Below are 25,965 nucleotides of genomic sequence, written 5' to 3'. Positions count from 1 at the left end.
TTTGGTGGCTTTCTTTTGGAGTGGGGGTGAAGTCAGAGAGAAAGTCCCAGGTTTTCACTATATTTTGTATATTCATTCACTTTTTTTCAATACTTTCATATCCAATAAAAACTTTTACTGGTCATTTTGATTTTATCACACGATTTTTCACGTTTTCTACATGCTTCAGCCTATTTGGTTAGTTTGTTACAAACACTTACAAAATTTGTTGACCATAGCTACTAAAAGGCACAGTGGAAAATTTGACTTTTAGGGATGTATATAGTGGCTTTGTTTTTTTTCCTCTGAAAATGAAATAACACCAGACCATTCTTATAAGACAGAACACAATATAATACCTTGCATTTTAAAATGAGGGAAAAGAATCCCAAAGCTTTTAAATACAAGTCAGGCAAACTTCAAAGGGATGAGAAGTTTGTGAATAATTCCAAATACCTCAGAGAGAAAAGGAGATGATGAGATTCGGGCAGAGAAGAGGGATGCAAAACCTTAAAGATTCAGGCATATCTTTCTTAAAATTTGTTCACTGGATGTGGATAGAACCAGGAAGGCCAGTATTTATTGTCCCTTCCTAATTGTCCTTCAAAAGATAGTGGTGAGAGTCACCTTAAATTACTCTAACCTATGCAGTGATAGTGCTCCCATAGTGCTCCTAGTTAGGTTGTTCCAGTATTTTTGAGGGCACAGCAGATGGGGTTGGGGGTGATAGAATGGGGTCAGGGGCCATGCCTGAATTGCAGGGTTGGAAGTGCATTTGACACTGAACCGCAGGTATTATTACTGAGCAACTGAATTACAAATAGTGACACCTTTTTCACAGGCAGAATGGAATGGAAAATGGGCCAACTTCTGAGTTAAGCAATTAAAGGGGGCTAACAAGCATGAAGATTAGAGTGGCATTAGGGAGGGAACATGGCAGGCTAGGTGGCAAGTGAATCATGAAGGTGCAATGACTGGATAGGGTGGTTGTGAGGAAGCAAAGTTGCCACCACCAGGCTGAATGCAACATTTTGGGCCCTGACAACATCCTGGCCAGAGATGTGCTCTAGAATTGGCTGTCTCACCCTAATCTGAATCAGCAAAGCTACACTGTTGGCATGGTAACTCTCCATGGCTTCTCCAAGAGCCCCTCTTAACCCATTACCCTATCATTGAGGAGGACAGCTGCAGCAGGTGCATGGGAACACAACCACATGCAAATTCATGTCCAAGTCAAATGGTATCCTGAACTGGAGACTGATAATCCTGGAACAAACTGCATTGTAGGGATCCCTTCAACTCAAGACATAGAAGGAAGCCATTCAGTTCTTTGAATCCATGCTGGTTCTCAGAGCAATCCATGCAATCCAATTCTCCCAGATATTTCACTCTAACCTATTCTCTCACACATGCCCATTAAGCACACAACCCACCCTGCCCCCCAATTCTCCATCATCGTCCTACAGTTGGGGTACTTTACTGTAGTCAATTAACCTAACTACTAGCTTTCCAGCCACTGTCTGTAAGGAGTTTGTACGTTCTCCCCATGTCTGAGTGGGTTTCCTCTGGGTGATCTGGTTTCCTCCCACATTCCAAAGACATACGGGTTAGGAAGTTGTGGGCATGCTATGGTGGCGCCGGAAGCTTGGCGGCACTTGCGGGCTGCCCCCAGAACACTCTATGCAGAAGATATATTTCACTGTGTGTTTCAATGTACATGTGACTAATAAAGATATCTTATCGTATCTTAATATGAGAGAAAACCAAAGCGTTTGGGAGAAACCTCTGCAGTCACAGGGAAACCATGCAAACCCCACAAAGACAGCACCACTGAAGCAGTTTAATATCTGCACTATCTGCAGCACCTGTGTTGTAATAACAACAAAAAATGCTGGAAACACTTAGCAAGTCAGGCAGCACCTGTGGAAAGAGAAACAGTTAATGTTTCATTTCTGGGACTGTTTCTCTTTCCATGGATGCTACTTGACCTGCTAAGTGTTTCTAGCATCTTCTGTTTTTATTTCAGATTTTCAGCATCTGCATTTTTTTTACTCATCATGGTACGTTGGTTGTTCAACTTCCAGCTCACCACCACCTCTTCTTGTTGTTAGGCAAGGGCCTTAAATGCCGACTCTGTCAGTGATGGTCACATATTGGGAATAAAAATATCTATCTTTTCAATTTTAAATCAAATCACTGCTTTTCCTCAGTTCACCAAAGATAAAATACCACTGCAAGTGAAAGTTACAGCAGGATCACCATTTGTGTCGTGTTGCTACACCCATTAAGGTGCATTGGAATTCCTAGGCCAGGGAATTGGTTTTCATATGCAAGGAAGAGAAAAACTAGAGGTAATCAAATAAGGTTTAAACCAAGAACTCACACAGAGCATTCAGAAAAAATTTCTTCAGCAAGAAAATGATGAAAATGTAGAATTCACTGCCATAGGAAATTAGAAAAGTATGAGGGAGAAGGGAGAAGAGGATTTCACTGATTGAGTTGGATGAAGAAAGTTGAGGAGGCTCAAATGGGCGTACGCACCAGCACAGACCATTTCTATGCTATATGCTCCAACTATTTTATGCATCTTAAATTATATAAAATACAAGTCCCTGAAAGTGGCTACACAGGCTGATAGGATGTGTTACGGACTAGGTGAATATCCCTTTAAGATAGAGCATAGTGGTGTGTGTGTGTGTGTGTGTGTGTGTGTGTGTGTGTGTGTGTGTGTGTGTGTGTGTGTGTGTGTGTGTGTGGCGCGCTTACGTCAACAGAAGATAAAGGACGTAATGACGTTGTTGAAGAAGTCAGTTGAAGTCAGTCAGAGGAGAGAGAGAGAGAAAAGAGAGAGATAGACACCAGCCTGCTAGTTTCTCTATCGATGGATGAGAAACAATAACTGTGTCTGTCACTACAATCCATGTATGGAAATTGCAAGTAATCCGGTGGAGTTCACTTTGTTGCTGACCTGTAGAGGGAAACAAGTATTTGTGTGGATGACCACGATTCGGATGCTTTTCGGGGTGAGGAGGTCAACACCAAGTAAACACTGAGGTGTCATTTGGGTTCCATTGTGGAACATTTGGATTTCGTAATTACTCTCTATGTTCTCTCTACATCTACGTTTTATCTTCAGACAACGGTAGTTGTTGAAGAAGCCTTTGCTCATATTTCACCTTATGGCTTGCTGAACTGAACTTTAATAACCATTCCTGGACTTGGAGTTTGGGACTTTGCCACACATACACGACGAGTTTAGTTTTGGGGTTAATGTTCAAGGTTTAACATTTTTACTTCTAACATTCTAACATTTTTACTTTTATTTTTCTTATTATCATAAGTAGTTATTAATAAAGTAGTTTTTAAACACTGAATCATGACTCGGTGTGTTTATTTTGTTGCTGGTTCGTAACAGATGGTAAAGAAGGCATATGGCATTATGCCTTATGCATAATAGGCATAATTATGCAGTGCTTCATTAGTCGAGGCACTGAGTTCAAGAGTCAAGAAATTATACTGCAGCTTTATAAAACTTTAGTTAGGCTGCAACTGGAGTATTGCATTCAGTTCTGGTCGCCCGATTATTGGAATGATGTTGAGGCTTTGGAGAAGGTGCAGAAGAGGTTTACCACGATACTGCCTGGATTAGAGGGCATGTGCTATGAGGATAAGTTGGACAAATTTGGGTTGTTTTCTCTGGAGCAGCAGATGCTGAGGGGAGATCTGATAGAGGTTTATAAGATTATAAGATTAGGCAACCAGTATCTTTTCCCCAGGGTTGAAATGTCTAATACCAGAGGGCATGCATTTAAGGTGAGGGGGGAAAAGTTAAAAGGAGATATGCGGAGCAAGTTTTTTTTTTACACAGAGGGTGGTGGGTACCTGGAATGCGCTGCCTGGGGTGGTGGTAGAGGCAAGCAGCTCTTTAGATAGGCACATGAATATGAGGGAAATGGTAGCATACAGACATTGTGTAGGCAGAAGGGATGAGTTTATTTGGGCATTTTATTACTAATGTAATTGGTTTGGCACAAAATTGTGGGCCGAAGGGCCTGTCCCTGTGCTGTACTATTCTATGTTCTAACCTACCCTAATATAAGGCACTATGTATTAATCTCTCCCCTGGAGAGAAAGCAGAGTTATTTATCCCATTGCTTGTACTTCTCATAAGAGACCATTACAAACATCATCTTCATAAAGGGTTATTATGTTATTTCATCATCAGAAAGAAAATGAAAATACCTGTGAATTTATTGCTGCCAAATCTATTGCCATCATATAATTAAATAGATTTGAATCTATTGCATGATATGCTAATACATCAGGTATACCATCTGAAACTGAAGACTAGTAGGTTATGTGAAGTCATCAATAAAATATGTGCAACCCTTCCCCTTGTTCACTTTTGCATGCATTTAAAGGAGCTTGTTTTGCCACAGGTTGCACTTACATGCAGTTACTTAAATCCACTTCCTCCTTTTTAATACAGGAAATTAGGTCAGTGTGTCTTCCTGGAGAAGAGCAACTACATATCATCGGTAAGTAAGATTTAATTTTTTTTTGTGTAACTATAGCACTATACCCCAACCTGGATGTAAAACTAATGGATGTTTTAAAAGCACAAACAGTCATAAGTGAAAGTGGCTTGCAATCATGAGCAAATGTGTTATAATGCACCAATGCATAATATATTGCACAGAATTCAAAAGTCACCATAAAGCTTGATAACTGTCACTTTGTTTTTAGAAAATTGTTTCCGGCAACAGATAAGTAGCATGTTTTAAATATGCTAGAGTGATTTCCCGTTTCAAACCAGCCGCTACATATAAAAAGCATTACAAGTTATGCTGAGACTGCCAGATGCTATTTTAATCAAAATTTCTAAATGGAAAAAACAATAAAGTGATTCCTGTTTTGGTTATATCACTTCAGGTTCCTTGATGAGGAGCCACTCTATAAAGTGAATCATGTTCAGAATTTGGGTAAAATATTGCCTATGAAACTAAGACTATTCTAAACATACACGAATATAGTATACAAATTTAGGTGTGCTCATCTTCCATTGCTGCTGCTCTGCCATGATAAACAATTTCTCAAAGCAAATATCACATTGGGATTTAGCAACAAGTAGGTTTTCAGAAAGGCTGGGAAATTTCAGCAGGATCACTATAAGTCCAACCAAGTACTTTGCAGCAGTAAGCATAATATCAGAATATATTACCTTGCTTGTGAAATCTCAGTCTTAAAATTAAAAACAGGCCAGTCACAATCATTTCCTAACAAAATACAGTAGTGGAAATGTGGAATTCAGTCTGTAAAAAGGCTATGGATGTTCCAACTCAAGATTGAAATTATCAAGGTTTACTTGATAAGAATATGGATCTAATTCAATTTCTATTTAAATGAGGGAACAGTTTTGAAGAGCTGAGAAACCTACTCTGTTCCATGTATTGTGTAATTAGATTTTAATTAGCCTAGATAAGCAATTGCTTTTAATATCCTGTTGGGGTGAAGCAGGTTGCTCGATACAGGTGCGTACTTGAAATTAGTTATGAACCATTGATTAATGACTTCTGCTTGTGAACTGGTCTTGGTCACTTCAGCTACCTTCAGACTTGAGGTATGCTGTGTCACTGTTTTTTTATCTTTGTACTTTAACTACTGGAGACTCAGCTGTGCTACAATCTTTCTAAAATAAATTTAATTAAATAACATAACTAGATAGAAACTTCTGAGTGAACAGTACAAAGGTAAATTCACAGGTTAAATGAAAAGATGGATAAATTAAGTTGGATTTCCTTTTGTGATGTATGTGGCTGTAAGTGCATATGTGCTTCTGTTTAACAAGTAACTAAATTATCTACACGCTGGATCAAAAAGTTACCACTGAAAAACTGGAGAATGGAATCCTTCTTCGGCAATGCCACAAGGAAACAAAAACAGAAAGTGCTGAAAACAATCAGCAGGTTAGGCAGCATCTATAGAGAGAGAAACAGAGTTAATATTTCCAGTCAAAGATCCTTAGAACTGAGAAAGAGAGAAAATAAGTTGTTTTTAAGTAGCAGGGAGAGTTTTGGAGGGATGGATAGGACAAAGGGAATATCAAAGTAGAAAGCAGGGTTGCAACAGGGATAAGCTGTAAATAATGTCATCCAGTGACGGATTAAGAGAAGCAGAGAGAAAATCTGAACAAGGGAACATCAAAACTGTAAAATGAGGGAAGTTAGAGAGTGAGAACACATAGGAATATAAAAGTCACAAAATGAAAGCAGTGGTACATTTCTGACAGGTCAGGCTGAACTAATGGAGAGAATAAGAACTGAGCCCAGTGGGAGACATGCACTATACCATGATGCCATCTCTCTGGCCCTAAACTCATCTCTGGAATATGGATAGTAAAGACACCTATGTTAGATTATTGTTTATTGACTACAACTCCGCCTTCAATACTATAATTCCAAGCAAACTCATCACCAAACTCTGAGAGCTGGGACCCAACACCTCCCTCTGCAACTGGATCCTTGACTTTCTGACCAACAGACCGCAATAAGTGAGGATAGGCAACAACACCTTCGGCTCGATTATTCTCAACACTGGTGCCCCAAAAGGCTGCATCCTCAGCCCTCTACTCTACTCCCTATACACTCACGACTGTGTGGCCAGATTCTGCTCTAACCCCATCTACAAGTTTGCAGATGATACCACTGTAGTGGGCCATACCTCAAATAACAATGAGTTGGAATACAGGAAGGAAAGAGAAAGCTTAGTGACATGGTATCATGACAACAACCTTTCCCTCAATGTCAACAAAACAAAAGAGCTGGTCATTGACTTCAGGAAAGGGTGCAGTGTATATGCACCTGTCTACCTCAACGGTGCTGAGGTCAAGAGGGTTGAGAGCTTCAAGTTCCTAGGAGTAAACATCACCAATAGCCTGTCCTGGTCCAGCTACGTAGATGCCACGGCCAAGAAAGCTCACCAGCGCCTCTACTGCCTCAGGAGGCTAAAGAAATTTGGCATGTTCCCTTTGACACTCACCAACTTTTATCGATGCACCATAGAAAGCATCCTATCTGGATGCATCATGGCTTAGTACGGCAACTGTTCTGCTCAGGACTGCAAGAAACTGCAGAGAGTTGTGGACACAGCCCAGCACATCACAGAAATCAGCCTCCCCTCCATGGACCCTGTCTATACCTCTCGCTGCCTTGTTGAAGCAGCCAGCATAATCAAAGACCCCACCCACCCAGGTCATTCTTTCTTCTCCCCTCTCTCATCGGGCTGAAGATACAGGAGCCTGAGGGCACATACCATCAGGCTCAAGGACAGCTTCTATTCCACTGTTATAAGACTATTGAATGGTTCCCTTATACGATGAGATGGACTCTTGACCTCATAATCTACCTTGTTGTGACCTTGCACATTGTCTACCTGCACTGCACTTCCTCTGTAGCTGTGACACTTTACTCTGCATTCTGTTAATGTTTTTACCCTGTACTACCTCAATGCACTGTGTAATGAATTGATCTGTACGAACGGTATGCAAGACAAGTTTTTCACTGTACCTCGGCACAAGTGACGATAATGAACCAATACCAATACAAGCACTGTACCATGATGCTGACCTCTAGATATTATTATGGTATTTATAGAAATTTGAGAAACTTGTACATGATCTAAAACTCTAAAATAATGGTAAACAGTGAGAAGGATAGTGCTGGCTTCAGAACAATAGAACCTGGATGGTGGGATGGGTGGGCACATGGCAGGTGAAATTTAAACTCCCAAAAATTGTGAAAGCAACAGTATAAAAAAAATACAATTCTAAAAGTAAACCTAGTGACCTGGGATTATTTGAGCACAAGGGTTTGAAGATAGATTGAGAAAGTGATTAAAAAATAGTATACAAGATCTTGCATTTGATTACTGAAGGTCAACAAAACAAAGAGCTTTTGAATCCATGCCTCATTGGTTTGGTATCTAATATTGTACTTGATCTGGTCACCACACTTCAGGAAGGATGTGAAGGCCGTGAAAAAGACTTAGTAGAATGATCCTGGGGATATTGGACTTCAGTTATATGGACAAACTGGAAAAATTGGGGTTCTTCTTTTTAAGGAAGAGAAGGTTGGGAGGTGATCTTATAGACTCAATGAAAATCACCAAGGGTCCAGACAAAGCTGATAAACTATGCCCACTGGTAAGAAGGTTGAGAACCAGAGAATGCAGATTCAAAGTAATTTGCATAAAAACCAGGGATGACATGAAAATAAAAGGCGACTATTAATTTTTTGGAATTAATTTTCTGAAAGGATGGTGACCACAGGTTCATTTGTTCCTTTCAGATGGCAATTAGATGGATACTTGGGAAAGAAAAGATTGCAAGGCCATAGGGAAAAAGTGGGACTGACCAAGTTGCTCATGCAGAGAGTTGATACTTGCTTGGATGGCCAAATGTCCTCATTTTATGTCAGAATGACTTCATGATTCTGTACACTAATAATTGATTTGAAAATCTCAGAATTTAAAGACTACAGAAAACTCGGAAGTATAGCGAATTGTGACGAGGATTATTATAGACGTTGTATGAATATAGACAAATTGGTGGAATGGCATACATCTGGGCAGATGAAATTCAATGCAGAAAAAAATACAAGAAGAACTAGGAGTGGTAATATGAACTTCTAGATGTGGTACACAAATAAAGGAATGGCAGGCTGAGAAATTAGTTAACAAGGGCAATTGGAATCTTGGACTAGAGACATGGAGAACAGGAACAAGGAACTTATGATGAAACTTTATAAAACACTAGACAGGCCATAAGTGAAGTTTCGCGTTCAGTTCTGGGCACCAAACTTGAGGAAAATATGAATGCCTTAGAGAGGGTACAGTACAGATTAACTGTAATGATTCTGTGACAGACTTTAGTTATGTGTGTAGGCTACAAAACTTGCAGTTGTTCTCTTTGGAATAGAGGTGGGTTGCAAGAGGATGTGATAGAGGTATTTCAAATTGATATAAAGTAGACAGAGTTCCTATTGGTGGGAGGGTCAGGATCCAAAACACACAAAACTAGCAAAAAATCCAAAGGTGATGTTTGAAAAAACTGTTTAGTTTAGGTCTAGAACGCACTGCCAAAGAACATAGTGGACATAGATGTAATTGTAGCATTCAAAGGCGAACTGGAGAAGTACTTCTGGGGTCATAGAGTCATATAGCACAGAAAAAGTCCCTTCAGTCCACAATGTCTATGCTGACCATCAATTACCCATCCATACTAATCCCACTTACCAGCACTTGGTCTGTAGCCTACTATGCCTTGGCAATTCAAGTGCTCATCTAGATTTCTTAGATGTTCTGAAAGTACCCGATTCCACCATCCACTCAGGCAGTTTGTTCCAGATTTCAACCAGCCGCTGGCTGTTAAAATTCTTCATCAAATCCCCTCTAAACTTTTTGCCCCTTACTCCAAATCATTTCCTTTAGCTTTTGACACCTACGTTGTAGGGAAAATAGTTTCCTACTGCCTCACCTGTTGAGGTCCTCCATATTTTTGTACACCTCAATCAGGTTCCTTCTCAGCCTCTGCTCCAAGGAAAACAAACACAATCTAAGGAAAACTCTAAGGCATTCTACACATGTGAGGAACAGGAGGATGACTAGGGTGAGGGTAGGTCCGCCCAGGGATAAGGAGGAAAAATGTATCTGGAGGCAAAGGAGGTAGGGAAGGTCCTGAATGAATAGTTTGCTTCAGTATTCACCAGGGAGAAGGACTTAGATGAATGTGAGGTTAGTGTAGAACAGGCAAATGTGTTGGAGCATGTTGAGGTTAAGAAAGAAAGTGTTAGAGCTACTAAAAAGCATTAGGATAGACAAGTCCCCGGGGTCGGATAGGATATTCCCCAGGTTACTATGGGAAGTGAGGGAAGAGATTACTGGAGCGTTAACACTGATCTTTGAGTCCTCCCTGGCCCCAGGAGTGGTACTGGAGGATTGGAGGATGGCAAATGTTGTTCCATTGTTCACATATGGTAAAACGGATAATCCTGGGAATTATAAACCAGTTAGTCTTACATCAGTGGTGGGCAAACTATTGGAGAGGATTCGTAGGGACAAGATTTATGAACATTTGAGAAGCATAGTCTTATAAGGGATAGTCAACATGGCTTTGTGATGGGCAGGCCATGCCTCACGAGCCTAATAGATTTTTTAGAGAAAGTGCAAGATAAATTGATGAAGGTAGTGGTGGTGGATGTGGTATATATTGGATTTTAGCAAGGCAAGGTTCCCCATAGTAGGCTTATCCAGAAAGTCATGAGATAGGGGATCCATGGAAAATTGGCTGTATGGATTCAGAATTGGCTTGCCCACAGAAGGCAGAGGGTGGTTGTAGAAGGGGAGTATTCGACCTGGAGGTCAGTGACCAGTGGTGTTCCACAGGGATCTGTTCTGGGACCCCTGCTCTTTGTGATTTTTATAAATGACTTGGATGAAGAAGTGGAAGGGTGGGTTGGTAAGTTTGCAGATGACACGAAGGTTGGTGGTGTAGTAGATAGTGCAGAAGGTTAGGTTCTTGTAGATTGCAATGGGATATGGACAGGATGCAGAATTGGGCGGGGAAGCGGCAGTTGGAGTTCAATCCAGAGAAGTGTGAAGTGATGCACTTTGGAAGATCGACCTTGAAGGCAGAGTACATGGTTAAGGGCAGGATTCTTACCAGTGTGGAGGAACAGTGAGATCTTGGGGTCCAAGTACACAGATCCCTCAAAGCTGCCGCACAAGTTGATAGGGTGGTTAAGGCGGCGTATGGTGTGCTGGCCTACATTAGCTGGGGGATTGATTTCAAGAGCCAAGAGATAATGTTGCAGCTCTATAAGACTCTGGTTAGACCATACTTGGAATATTGTGTTCCGTTCTGGTCACCACCTTATCGGAAGGATGTGGAAGCTTTGGAGAGGGTGCTGAGGACATTCACAAGGATGCTGCCTGGATTGGAGAACATGTCTTGAGGAGAGGTTGAGTGAGTTAGGGCTTTTTTCTTTGAAGCAATGGAGGATGAGAAGCAACTATAGAGGTATATAAAATTATGAGAGGCAGAGACAGAATGGACAGCCAGCATCTTTTCCCTAGGTTGGCAATGGCCAATACTAAGGTGCATGGAGGAAAGTTCAGGGGAGATGTCAGAGGTAGTTTTTTTTTACACACAGTGAGTGGTGGGTGCCTGGAATGCACTGCCAGGGGTGGTGGTAGGGGCCAATACAATAGGGTCATTTAGAGACTCTTAGATAGACACAGGATGAAAGAAAAATACAGGGTTATGGGAGGTGAAATAGAGAGGGAGATAGATTGAATGTGGATAAGGTTTATATAAATCAGCACAACATCGTGGATCGAAGGGACCGTACTGTGCTGCGCTGTTCTATGTCCTATCCAGTCTCTCATCTTAAGTGAAAGGCTCCATCCCAGGCAACAGCCTGGTGAACCTCCTTGTACCCTTGAAAACAAATAAAAATGAAGGGCACAGGGAGAGGGCAAGGGAGGAGGACAAACTGGATTTATCTTGTATAGAAATGGCATATACTTTCTGGGCCAAAAGCTCCCTCTCCCTGCTGATTCTATAAATCTAATGGCTTCTACGAAAAAATAGGAATGGTTTTGTGTCCCTGAAGCATTATTCAGAAATGCATAATTATGAGCGTCACTTATTCATCAAGGATAAAATAACTCAATCCAGAGCAAACATGGGAAGGGAAAAAGTTTACTCCATGCACTTTTGTTCTAAAATTATAAATATGATCCTTTATAGGTTTACTTTTTTTTACATGCACAGCACAGAGAAGAACATCTTCCTAATAGTTCACCTTAGTAGTTTTAGTTATATTAATGCATTTGAAAACAGTAAAAGGTCAAATAACGAAGGCATTAGTTAGATAGGTAATCAAAGGATTGGTGAAGGAATTAGAGTGCCTTGAAATACAAGGGGCATTGAGGGGGCAAATTCCATAGATGAGGGCCTTGGTCACTTTCACACTGAGGGAAGTCAAAAGCGTGGTACTTTGAATGATCCATAGCAATAGTGAAATAAAATAAAAGAGCTTCCATAAGAGAAGTCAAAGAACAACAGTTTTCTTTTGGAGGTCTACTGCTTTTATGCATTGCTTTTGGGTGTTTCAGGCCAGTTATTACACATTGTTGAGGATATATGTCATAACTGAAATGGATAGGCTAACTGGCTGCCAAAGTTATTTTCAGTCATTATCATGATTCTATAAAGGAAGTTTCACGAATTTATGAATAGAATAAAATTATACAGATTCTAATGACAACCAGTTTTGAAGTTGTTATCATAAATAGAGATGCTTTCCATAGCACAGTAGCTCCAACATACTGATATTCAACTATTTAGATTACGATAATTGAAAATAATATCCTCTGCTCTCCGCTATACTCTTCATAATTGTTCATGAATGATTTGGATAAAAAGCATTATCAGCTATATATGAAATCAATTTCTGTTTGGAATGCAAAATAATAGCTGATGGTGTCATGTGAAAATTCTGCAGATTAATCCCAAATTAAATTAGAGAAGTCATCGTTATAATCCAGAGAAGTCCAACATTAAGCCACATCTGAGAGAAAAAAGGATAGTCGTTTCAATTTCTAAATAAGTAATTAAACTTTGAGTTAAATGTGCAAGCTTTCAAACCGGCATCCACTCCCTACGCTAAATGATGACTTGTTTATTAATACCTGGGCAACATATGCATTATGCTACATTATGTCAAGCTTATTTTGTAAATATACACAAGAGAAAAATATCATAACAACTAAAATGTCTTCGGGTTATTCTCATACTAGTATGCATGCAACAGACGGGCTACTCTGGGCAGGAGGTACAGAAGCCTGAAGTCCCACAGCACCAGGTTCAAGAACAACTACTTCCCTTCAACCATTCAGTTCTTCAACCAACCAGCAAAACCTTAGTCACCACTACAGTTTAGCAACACTGACCACTCTGATCATTTTGCACTAAAATGGACCATTTTTTTGTTCTAATTGTCTTTTTTCATGTAAAAATTGTGTATAATTTATGTTTAATTTCTGTTTTTCTTGTGAATGCTGCTTATATGATGCTATGTGCCTGTGATGCTGCTGCAAGTAAGCTTTTCATTGCACCTGTGCATACATGTGCATATGACAATAAACTTGACTTTAACGACTTTACACTTCTCACCGCCTTGGTCAAGTAGCCAACATAATTAAAGATCCCACCCACCCAGAAGTTCTCTCTTTTCTCCCCTCCCATCAGGCAGATGATACAAAAGCCTGAAAGCACATACCACCAGGCAAAAGGACAGGTTCTATCCTGCTGTTATAAGACTGTTGAATGGTTCTCAAGTACAATAAGATGGACTCTTGACCTCACAATCTACCTTGTTATGACCTTGAACCTAATTGTTTTACCCTGTACTACCTCAATGCACTGTTGTAATGCATTGATCTGTGTGAATGGTATGCAAGACAATTTTTTCACTGAACCTTGGTACATGTGACAATAATAAACCAATTTCATGTTTGACTGTATGTTGTGCCTCTCAAAATGGAGAGTTCCTCGCTATAGACAGTTTTAATGTTAGATAACATAGTAAGGGTATGATCTCTATCCAACATTCAAAACAAAATTTGTGAAGTGTTCAGGCATTGGTAAATATGTTTGTTCAAACATCAGCTCTACCCAAGTGGTCCTGTTCTCACTTCCAACTTAAAGTCTGTAGGTTCAAGTCTTCGTTCAAGACTCATATATACCACAAGACTCAGAAATTTTTCTTGCAATGAAATATCAAAAGAGAGTTGTATGCTTGTACATATGTATGTTCAAGATCCCATGGCATTATTATTGGTGTCTCATTAATTCTCCCTAAACCTATCACCATTGGTATCAAAACAATTATTATTCATCCCATAATTATTATTGGCTAGAAATTGCACTTAAAGTAGCTGCTAAATTTATCCGTATGGTCATAGTGTTTGCACTTTATGGTATGGGGCTTCAGTGCAGTCTCTTGTTTTTAAAATGTGCCTTGCAGTAAGCTGAATCTCTAAATGAATCAGCAATGCTAAATTAGATAGCTGAATAACAATTTTCATGGAACCAGAAATAGTCTTGCATCAACAACAAAGCAATAGTGCAACATTCTGATCCGCAAAAGCAGTTGTTTAACTAATATAGATTGTGCACCAGTTACACCAGCAATATAAAATTGGCAATGAAAAGACTTGCATGAAAACTGAATACTTACAGGTGTGTCTTGCTAGAGAATAATTGGAACCTCCGCTGGTCAGTCCAAACCCCTCTGGAACCTGACTGGTGTTACGAGTCCTAGTTGGCAATTTTGGTGGTTCAATCTCAGCACCAAATTCTGCTCCGATGACACCCAGGAGGACAATGGCTGTAGCCTGTTTACGCCGTTCCTCAAAGGAAGATGATGATTTCTTCATATATGCAAGAAAACCGGGCAAACAGCCTAAAATACAAACCAAAAGAGATAATACATACTAATAAACCATGTGCCATTTATCCCAAAGTCAAATGTACAAGAATTGTCTTAAAGAACTAGTTCTATTCTGATATCCTCTTCCATTTCAACAAATATTCTCTAATTTATGATACCATGTTTTCCAGTGATGCAATTTCAGATTACACACGAGTCTGGAGAGGGACAATCACAGTAGAATTCTGAAAGTTTCCCCTATCTACAGATGCTACACGACCCGTTGAACATTTCCTGCATATTCTTTTTATTTCAAATTTCTTGTATCTGCATGTGTTAAAGGAATCCCTCTCTCAGTCTCTCCACTGTCGCCAATGAAGTCTGTTTGTCCATCATCCTGTCCTGGTCGAGTCAACAATTTGTGGAGACTGCATACCATCTCCCTGCTATAAATTCTGCTCTGAAGGTTTGAGTTCAATCCCCATCTCTGGCCACTGTCACAGGCTGAAAGAGTACCTTCCAAAACTGGCTGTCCTATATAACCTGGATAGCACTGGCATAATTTGTGTCATTCAGCCTCTCCTGGTCTCTACCCTATCATAGACATTCCATTTGTTTTCTCCACTCCTCCTCCTTTCCAATTAAAACCTGTTGAATTTCTAACTTTTGTCAGTTCTGATGAAAGTTCATTGACCCTAAACATTCACCCTGTTTCTCTCTCCACAGATTATGCTTGACCTGGCAAGTACTTTCAGCATTCTCTGTTTTTATTTCAGATTTATATTGTCCACGGTTTTTTGCTGACTTTGAAAATATATAATCATTCCTTCATTTTCACTGATCTAATTGCTGGAACTCCTTACCCAACTTCACAAGGACTGCATGGTTCACGATGATGCTTACCACTATATTTACAAGGACAATTCAGGATGGGCAATAGTTGCTGGTGCCACTCACATACCATAAATCAATTAAAGAAATTCATAAGCAAGGATGAGGGTTTCAACCATAGTTGGTAGTTGGGGTGAGGCAAGGGCAAAATTGGGTGACATTCTGGAAGTGGAAGCAGATAACTTTGGTGATGGAGAGGATACGATGGTTGTACGCTCAACAGTGGGTTCAATAGTGCAAGTCAAGATTAGTTTATTGTCATATGCTCAAGTATGGCGAGGTACAGGTATGATGAGAAACCTGTGATGAGAATTCATTAGTGCAAAAAAAACACATGAAGTTTTTTAAAACAGTGATCAGCGACAAGAATGAAACGAAGGTCCAGGGAGCAGAGTTCCTTTTTGCCCGCTTATACTTTCTTTGGTGGCAGAGTTCTGTTCTCAAGAACCTATAATTCCCTGCTGCCTGAGTGTTCCAAAATGCTTAACAATGGTGGAGGGTTAAAAGTTGGCAACACCCAATAACTCGACCAAGCACAAGAAAAAATGAGTGGAATTCTGAAAATTAGGCTGCTTAGAACATGCATGTCTTAATTGAATTTTTAATACAAATTTTATAGTGGTTCATCAATACTTCATTGCACAAATATATGGTTCAGTTTTGGATCTCCCAGGTTTAATTCTTTGTGCAGTACAGAGTCCATGTAAGGAGGGTGTTGAGGAAGATTACAGTCAAGGAGTGGAAGGATGACTACAAATATTCCCAATATTCCAAGATGTTGGTGGGGAAGGACATGGGATAAAATAGAGAAGGGAAAGTCATTCACAAGGTGGCTTCAGTTTTCACCATTATGCAAGGGCCTGTAGCAAATATATATTTGTGAAAGCTCAGTGAGGGCATTGTTTATCCTTGTGACATTTACACCCACCAAGGCAGTTTAATTTTGCCAACATTCATCACTGAATTTTGGGACTACACAATATAATGTTGCAATACTCCATGCATGTATTACTGCATGTCTCAATACAGCCAGCATTTATAAATTCCGGCTTCACATAATTTCTACTTCTCCAGTAGTAATGAGTTCTTATCTGCATGTCTTAATAACCTTCATATTCATGCTAAAATCCCTGTTAAACATAACAATAAAATGAGTTAGAACAATTAAGAGCACACTGGTAATGATTAGTCTGCTCTTCATGTATTATAAAGAAATTAAAAGGGAAGCTTTAACACAACAAATGCTCACCTCTTTGTTTATGTATCTCAGTAAAGAAAAAGCTCTATAACCAAACTGATATAACTAATTTTGGTTGGCATAGAGCAGTCCCAATTATAAACTGGCATCACAAATATGGTCTTGCTCACATTGGTGTAAAAGTATTATTCATATTATGATTGTTAATTCCAATTCCAAAAGTCAGTCTCAATGAAAATAATATCCTAATTCCACATTAATCAAATCTGAATTCTACTGTGCTTGCTTGGTGAAATATAGAGTGAAGTTATGCAGACTAAAAGTATATTAACTTCTCTAAGATACTGAGTTTAATTGAATGTTGTAGGAAGCCAATTGTATTTTAAAGTGCAATATTATTGAGCATGATCCATTAACTCAGCAGCTCAAATGCCAGCACCCAAATGCATTTTTAGATATTAGTCAGATAACATGTCATTATTTGCTATTACCGCGATATGAAATAGTTCAGATTTCCGAATAGCAACAAGCACCAATGCTTAAAAATTCCAAGGTTCTTTAGGTTTTGTTCCTGAATTTAGTGTTTAATTCTAACACGAGGCTTGTGTTATGTACGTTCTTCAAATTGAATTTGACACCAGAGGCCAGAAGATATTGAAAGGTCAAAGACACATAGAATTTGCCAATCCAGACTCTATTATCCAAAGATGCTTCTTGAAAAATGTAATAGACACATCATGGACTTAATTCATAATAATAAATTTAATACTTGCACTTGATAGTACTTAGTTATTTATTGTTTCATTGATCAGTAAATAAACATTCAACTGCTCCAGCCTGTAAAACTATAGACCATTGTTAATATTCCATTTCTAAAGAGTGATTGTGTGGTGTATTACCTGGCTACTTTGTTCCGGTAACCAGATTATTCCACATATAGCAATTATGAAGGAAAACTGTCTCCGAGAATTAATAATGCTAGACATTTTAAAAGGACAGTATTGTGACTGTGTGGGACAAGATCCATTTCAGGAAGTGATGTGAAATGGTTGAAAGAGAAAGCTGATAACATTTCAAATTGTAAAATTCTTACAAAGTGAAAATTGTATCATTGAAGGAAGCTGTGCAAACTAAGCAGAGCAGAAACTGTAAGTCAAAATGCAGAACATAAAACGTACTCAACAATTATTTTCTACTGCATCTCTGGAATTAACTGTTTAAAATATCAGCAACTGAAGCTTAAGTATCTACTTAGCATAATTTAATTTAGAACCTTATCCCACACATAATGTAAATATTCAAGAGTACATTTTGTGGAGCAAAAAAATTACATGACATAACCAACCCCATTTTTTTGAAATATTGCCTCCTCAGTGACCTTGTTGTATAGACCTTCAACCCATTACTTCTTGTTAAAATGAATGTGGGCACTGCCAGTAGGACCAAAAAAAAATACAAAAACCTACAACTTACAGAATGACTGAGCACAGCCGACCTCACTCTGATTGCTCTGTCAGCTGACCTCTGCAGAAGCAATGGTTAGGTGATCCTGTGCTACTTAGCTGACAAATGAATGATCCCAGCTCCTCATATTTTCTACCGCTGCAGCCTTTAGCCCAGGTACTTGGACAGTGAGCCAGCATGACATCTCAGATCAAGATGAATTGGTGCAAACTCCAAGCCAAGATTGTTTTATAGCATTTAATTTAGTTTCTTCCCCTGCTTGGATGAGCACAGTCTGGTTATGGATTTCTATTCTAATGTACTGGAGCAGGCCTGAAAGGAGCCAATGAAGCAGATGCTAGAGTGGAGATGCAGGAATACCGATCAATAGGCAAGGCCCTGACCTCAGCGCTCTCAGCCCTAGCAATGGCTAGCATGTTCAGGAGGGAAAAAGTAAAGCCATGTGTATTCATTCATGTCATAAATGAATGGAGAAATAACTGCTTTGTATTTGTTTAATGATTTCAGCTTTAAAAAAAAAACATATGTAAACATTTCTTACTCCAAGATTATAAATATGGTCTTGTCAAGACCTGTCATTCACAAAACGCTAAATCTCAAGTGAAGGATTATATTAATAGATAATTATTAATAGACTTTATAATCTGTTGTTTGACCCATTGAACAAGTTTAATAATTTTTTGTGCATTGCAGGTGCAAGATGCTAACTCAGCAAAAGGAATCAAGTACAATCTAGATTTTCACAGTATTTTGGTAAATTATATAGTTTTTGTCTTACCATACACGACTTTAACTATTTGGGTTGCAACATTTAGCAACAAAACATGGGAAAATAAAAATAATTGCCGCCACATCAATACACAAAACAGTGCATTCCTTCATTCACCAATCAATCAGATAGCGGTTTAAGGGCTCAAACACTGGACAAGTCACATGACATCCATCAATACAAGTGAACATTTGTGTCACTGTATAATTTAATTCCAATAAGAAGGTATGATTACACGAATACTTAAAAAATATATTTGGAAAAAATTAAGTAAAATATTGAAAATATCCAAATATGAGTTTACAATTTTTAGTGTCTGGAGCGCAAAGTGATTTTTATTAAAGATCTACTAAAAGATAAAATATCTACTTCCTTGATGTTACCAGCTTACCACTACAGGGATTGCTTGAAAGACAATCTGAATTTTATTATGCATTTGCAAAGAATTCCTACAAGCTTGAACTAATATAAAAGGAATTTACTTATGAATTTTAACAATACAATATTATCCAATTTTTCTATAGGAGACACATTCAAGACACAGTAACTCACACTGTTACATAAATGTAGCAATTAAAACTAAGCAATCCTTTTGTTTAGAAAAGATACATCTGAAAATTACACCAGAAAGTGCTGAAAGGTTATTAATTTGAAACATTAATTCGGTTTCTCTCGCTGCAAATGATGCCTAACCTGCTAAGGATTTCCAACATATTCTGTTTTTTTAATTATTTAATAAATCAGGCAGTATCTGTGGAGAAAAACACCAAGTTTACATCTTATGTCATCCACAGATGTTGTCTGCACTTTTAATTTTTATTTCTTGTCGCCATCATCCACAATATTTTTCTTTTGCTTCCAAATAAACCTTCCCCCTCCATTTATGAAAATTTCTATGTTTATCTGCAATGCAATTTCACATATCAAATGTATTGTGCCACTGTGTCCAAATACCCATTATTTTTGATGGGGTGGCTGGGGCAAAAATCATTCAATCCTGCCCTATCAGGTGTAATTTCAGCCTGAGGACTTCAACAGTTCAAGTACTGCATGTTCTCAAGGATAATAGGATATGTGCAACAAGTCACCCCTACATTCCTCAAGTAAGAGGGAAAGTAAGAGCCCCAAACATCAGCAGCATTATAACCATGCCCTATCCCATCACAAACAATTAACACAGCTTTGAAAAGGAGAAACTTGACAATAAAGATAAGAGAATGTTGTTTAATTTTGGGATTAAAATGACATCTGCAAACTACATGGGCTTTTCTCTCATGTTTCATGATGGTGCCTGACCAGTATATAAATTTCATTCATGTAGTAACTCACATCTAGCAACTACAGCTATAATTGCAGTAATATTTTAAAATAGAAATAATATGCAAGAATATACAATAAATTATTATAGTTTGTTGCAATTATTAAAAATGTAAATAGACTTTTATTTGCATTCTCGTGAGCCTATCATTAATTCTATTTCCCATTGTTTTGTTAAACAAATGTTTGTCAGCGAAAGACCACCTAATGCAGATGGAACTGTCATAAATTTAAATTGCCACTATCTCAATTACTGTGAAATTCATAAAAATATAAGGCAATACCATCTGTAAAAGAAATGTTGAACTGATATGGAACAGATTATTGTTATAACTATGATTTCTTTCTGTGAGCAATAACGATCCATTTAATCATAGTACAGGTGACAGAAAGATCTATTTTCTTGACAAGACAGTTGATCACCCCATCACAGCAAGAAAATTAAAAATCTGAAATAACTATTTCAATGCTGAATTCATCACACATCAGAATCTGTGTTTCTGAAAAACAGCTGTAAAAGTATTGGTGTATTTAGGTAAAATATCTGGAATTATGTCTCCATTAGTGGTGAAGTTAGAGTAGGTGAAATCAGAGAGGTAAAATAATAGAGGTTAGGCTACCAGCCACATGTTCCTTGTCTTGTCACTGCTAAAACTATAACTGTATCTTGAATGGACAAAATAATTTTCTGGCAAGCCTAATTAATACTTAGAAAAGGGGCTGGAAAAACATGTAGATCAGTATGATAAATGATATTTGACATGGATTTTGAAATCAAGACATTCAGTATGACACAAACTGTCCATTTTGGTCCTTAAATCACACTGGAGCATAAACTCATTATACATTAATAGAGACATTGACAATTAACATAATATAATCCTGAGGCATTACTTGGCGTATTGGAACATGCATACAAGGCTCAATGATTACGGACACATCCATTTGACTTATGACAGATGATCGGTAGCAATGCATACACATACATATTTAACTAGTAACTGGATTGCTCACCATGCTGTTCGGGTGATACTTTAGAAACTGTTGACTAATCAGCAAGGGGTCATTCTCACAATAGTCAAATGTGTAATGATTATTTAGAGAACTTAACCGTTGTAGGAGAGCTAGGAAGCATAGTTGGATTTCTTTGTTGTCACAATACCTTCAAGATGACTTTGTCAACCATCTAAGGTGCTCTCAGTTTCCTGTCATATGTATCAGGAAAGTCCACAGATCTCCACCATACTATGAATGAATATCCACTCTCAGTTTAGTAAAAGAACATTGGAGTGTGGGTTTCTTCCCAATTGGTTCCAGCTAACTTTCAACCAAATTCATATCCTGTATGGTGTACCTAGCTCAGTGCTTGTCATTATACTGCTTGTTTAAACTCTGGCATTGTCTCTGAACTTCCAAAATACTTGGCGTAAATCTGAAATATAAATTTACTTGACTTATGCAAATTGAAACTCTCCTGGCACCCACATATTGCTCAGCAAACTTGAATTAGCAACATAAACATTGTTTTGTGTTGTCATCTGCATCAATGAGGAGCTCACAATGATGGAGCACTTTTCATATTTGCAGAACATTTCAAGGTGACGTCAATGGATTGCAACTGAAGTGTAATATTTGGTGTTATGTCAGTGTCACATGGCAATCAAAAAAAAATCAACTTCATTTACTCCTTTATACCACTAACTTGTACAAAATACACACTGATTAGTATCCCAATAATGGTTTCTCTTGCTGCTCTATCAAGCATATGAATACTACAATTGAATATTCCCTCATATCTACTTGCCAATAATTTTAGAGCATTTACGGAGTTGACTCTTTGTTGGCAAGTGCTTCATGGGTAACAGATACTGAGTTATTGCCTTCATGTCTCTCAATAAACACCATTGGTATACTTACACAGTTGAGCCAAGTGCCAATAGACAATGATCATAGAAGATTCAACACTGCTAAATTTACTGTCCATTAAGATCTGTTCTTCTTCCCAAAAGGTATTATTGGGAAATAAGAGATAAAATTTTTGTATTTCTTAATAGGAGAGAAAACAGAAACATGGGGTATCTGTAATATAATATGCACTTACTCTTTTAGATTATATTTTAAGAAGCAACTTATGAAGTCCATCAATGATCCATTATAGTCCACCACAAACTTGCATCTTCAGTACTCATATTGTAGTTTTTTTGAGGAAGATCATGAAAATAATACCAATCTATATTGCACAATTCCCTTTTTGTGCCATAAGCTTATGTTCATTATAACAAGATTCTGTCTGCCTAAATTTATTTCACTCAACATCTGATCATTGTAAAGGAGAATTGAACCTGTACAGGCTGGACATAACTTGTACCCATTTTTAAGGTGTAGCAGGTAGCATTATGTGTAGTAATCTGTCCTGAGGTTAAGTACATCAGTTGTAATAAAAGATACAGGAGTTGTATTAGATACGGTGCCACACGTGTGTACACTCAATGTTCATTTACTAAAAATCTTAACTAGATTGCAGTCAGTTCATATAGTTGTTGAAGGTATGAAAATGGATACCAATTCCAGAACGATGAAAAAAATACGACTTTCCAAATACTTTAATTGAAATTGAATCTATGGCACTTGAGTTTCATCAATACTGTCTGCATTGTAAAGAACTGGAAAGCAAGGCAGCAATTCGAACCTTGCTTGGTAGAAAACTATCATCTTAACAACCAGATCTGCCTTAACCTTACATTGAACCACCTTAAGGCAAATAGTAGCTTCAGACTGTATAGATATCAAATATGGTATGCAGAGTTGCATAACCTTTACTCATTTTCTAGGTGATTTCCAGCACATGCATCAAAAGGACTAAGCTGAAGACTGCAGCCATAGATGAACAAATACATTGGACCTTGGGTTGCTCAGGTTACAGCTTAGAGAAAACTAAAAACTCAGAATTGTACACTACAGGGAGGGAAGCTAAAATGCACATTTCAATTCACACTAGAACATAAGAATACAATAAATAGAAGCTAGAATAATCCATTCAGCCCCTCATGCCTGCTCTGTCATTCAATGTTCATGACTTACCTATCTCAACAACATTTTCCTTCACTAATGCCAAAACCCTTTATACAGTGGCATGCAAAAGTTTGGGCACCCCTGGTCAAAATTTCTGTTACTGTGAATAGCTAAGCGAGTAAAAGATAGACTGATTTCCAAAAGGCATAAAGTTAAAGATGACACATTTCTTTAATATTTTAAGCAAGATTACTTTTTTATTTCCATCTTCTACAGTTACAAAATAACAAAAAAGGAAAAGTTTGGGCACCCTGCAGTACTTAGTAACACCCCCTTTGGCAAATATCATAGCTTGTAAATGCTCTCTGTAGCCAGCTAAGAGTCTTTCAATTCTTGTTTGGGGGATTTTCGCCCATTCTTCCTTGCAAAAGGCTTCTAGTTTTGTGAGATTCTTGGGCTGCCTTGCATGCACTGTTCTTTTGAGGTCTATCCACAGATTTTCAATGATGCTTAGTGAGGGCCATGGCAAAACCTTCAGCTTGTGCCTCTTGAGGTAGTCCATTGTGGATTTTGAGGTGTGTTTAGGATCGTTATCCTGTTGTAGAAGCCATCCTCTTTTCATCTTCAGCTTTTTTTTAAACAGACATTGTGATGTTTGCTTCCAGAATTTGCTGGTATTTAATTGAATTCATTCTTCACTCTACAAGGGAAAGGTTCCCCATGCCACTGGCTGCAACACAAGCCCAAAGCATGATCGATCCACCCCCGTGCTTAACAGTTGGAGAGGTGTTCTTTTCATGAAATGCTGCACCCTTTTTTCTCCAAACATACCTTTGCTCATTGCGGCCAAAAAGTTCTACTTCAACTTCATCAGTCCACAGGACTTGTGTCCAAAATGCATCAGGCTTGTTTAGATGTTCCTTTGCAAACTTCTGACGCTGAATTGTGTAGTGAGGATGCAGGAAAGGTTTTCTTCTGATGACTCTTCCATGAAGGTCATATTTGTGCAGATGTCGCTGCACAGTAGCACAGTGCACCACTACTCCAGAGTCTGCTAAATCTTCCTGAAGGTCTTTTACAGTCAAATGGGGGTTTTGATTTGCCTTTCTAGCAATCCTATGAGCAGTTTTCTTGGAAAGTTTTCTTGGTTTTCGAGTCCACAACTTGACCTCCACCGTTCCTGTTAACTGCCATTTCTTAATTACATTACGAACTGAGGAAACGGCTACCTGAAAATACTTTGCTATCTTCTGATAGCCTTCTCCTGCTTTGTGGACATCATTTATTTTAATTTTCAGAGTGCTAGGCAGCTGCTTCGAGGAGCCAATGGCTGCTGATGTTGGAACAAGGTTTGAGGAGTCAGGGTATTTATAAAGCTTTGAAATTTGCATCACCTGGCCTTTCCTAACGAAGACTGTGAACAAGCCATAGCCCAACAAGCTAATGAAGGTCTGAAAAAAAGTTATCTGAGAGCTCAATTCTCTTGGGGTGCCCAAACTTTTGCACGGTGCTCCTTTCCTTTTTTTCACTCTAAAATTGTACAAAACAAAAATAATATACTAATCTTGCTTAAAATGTTGAAAAGAATGTTTCATCTTAAACTTTATGACTTTTGGAGATCAGTTCATCTTCTACTCACTTAACAATTCACAGTAACAGAAATTTTGACCAGGGGTGCCCAAACTTTTGCATGCCACTGTATCTAAAAATTTATTAATCTCTGATGACTTGAACATACTCAGTGACTCTGCCTCCACAGCAGTCTTAGGTAGAAAATTACAAGGATTTACGAGGGTCTGGGTGAAGAATTTTCTTCTCATCCTGTTCTGAACGGCTCAGTCCTTATTTTGAGACTATGATCCCTAGTTCTAGATACTTCAGCCAGAGGAACATCATCTACCTTGTCAACCACTGTAATAATTTCAAGTTTTAATAGAAACATCTTCCATTCTTCTAAACTCTGAAGAATAAAGACCTGAACTGCTTAAACTCTCTTCACTGGGCAAACCCCCATTCTACAAATCAATCTGCGTAAGATCAGACCTGTTTACAATATTCCAGATGTTGTCTCACCAGGGCACTATATGACTGGAGTAAAGTGCCTCTACTCACGTAATCATATATTTTTGCAATAAAGACCAACATATCATGTGCTTTCCTAATGCTTTTTTGCATCAGTATGTTAACTTTTAGTGATTTGTCCACAAGGATTTCAAGACTCTTGAACACCAATACCTTTCAGTCTCTTACCATTTAAAAAATCTCCCCATTTCTACTTTTTCTAACAAAGCAGATATGGCAGTTGGAATATATAATACATATATTATTTTTTACACATTATATTCAATCTGCCATAATCTTACTTAATGTGTCAAAATTCCCCTGAAGCTTCACTACATCATCTTCACAGTCCACTCTCCCACCTGACTTTGTATCATCAGAGAACTTGGATATACTGTATTTGGTCTCCCTCACTTAAAGCACCGACATAGATTGGAAAAAGCTGGAGCCCCAGCACTAATTCCTGCGACACCCATTAGTCATCACCCCCCAAAAAAATTATTTCTGTCCTATGTTCTGTCCATTAACCAATCCTTTATCCATGCCAGCATATTACCCCAATTCTTTTTTGTGCACTAATTTTGCTTAATGACCTTTTATTGAAGGCCTTATGTAAATCCAAATACACCATTTCATCAGGCTCCCCTGATGTATTCTGCCATTTACAACTTAGTCAATGTAGACTCTCCCCATTCTAATTATTATTTTGAAGCTCCCTTTGACAACTTATTTATAATATATACCAGCAATGTTCCTACTAGTGATGTCAGGATAATTGATCG

The 25,965-nt window shown here is 38.3% G+C and overlaps 1 protein-coding gene across 4 annotated transcripts in view; it reads right to left on the bottom strand.

Moving 5' to 3' along the window:
• Positions 1-25,965, bottom strand: part of LOC127567567 (WD repeat-containing protein 7) — a 499,658-nt gene that overhangs the window by 209,401 nt on the left and 264,292 nt on the right. For all 4 annotated transcript variants that reach the window (XM_052010610.1, XM_052010607.1, XM_052010608.1 and 1 more), the window contains one exon: positions 14,280-14,504. In XM_052010610.1, the coding sequence (XP_051866570.1) occupies positions 14,280-14,504 (225 nt within the window). The remainder of the gene's footprint in view (positions 1-14,279; positions 14,505-25,965) is intronic.

The sequence above is a fragment of the Pristis pectinata genome, chromosome 2 (assembly GCF_009764475.1).
Source record: "Pristis pectinata isolate sPriPec2 chromosome 2, sPriPec2.1.pri, whole genome shotgun sequence".
Lineage (NCBI taxonomy): Eukaryota > Metazoa > Chordata > Chondrichthyes > Rhinopristiformes > Pristidae > Pristis > Pristis pectinata.
Note: the sequence above shows the minus strand (reverse complement) of the source record. Positions and strands in the feature narration are given on the sequence as shown.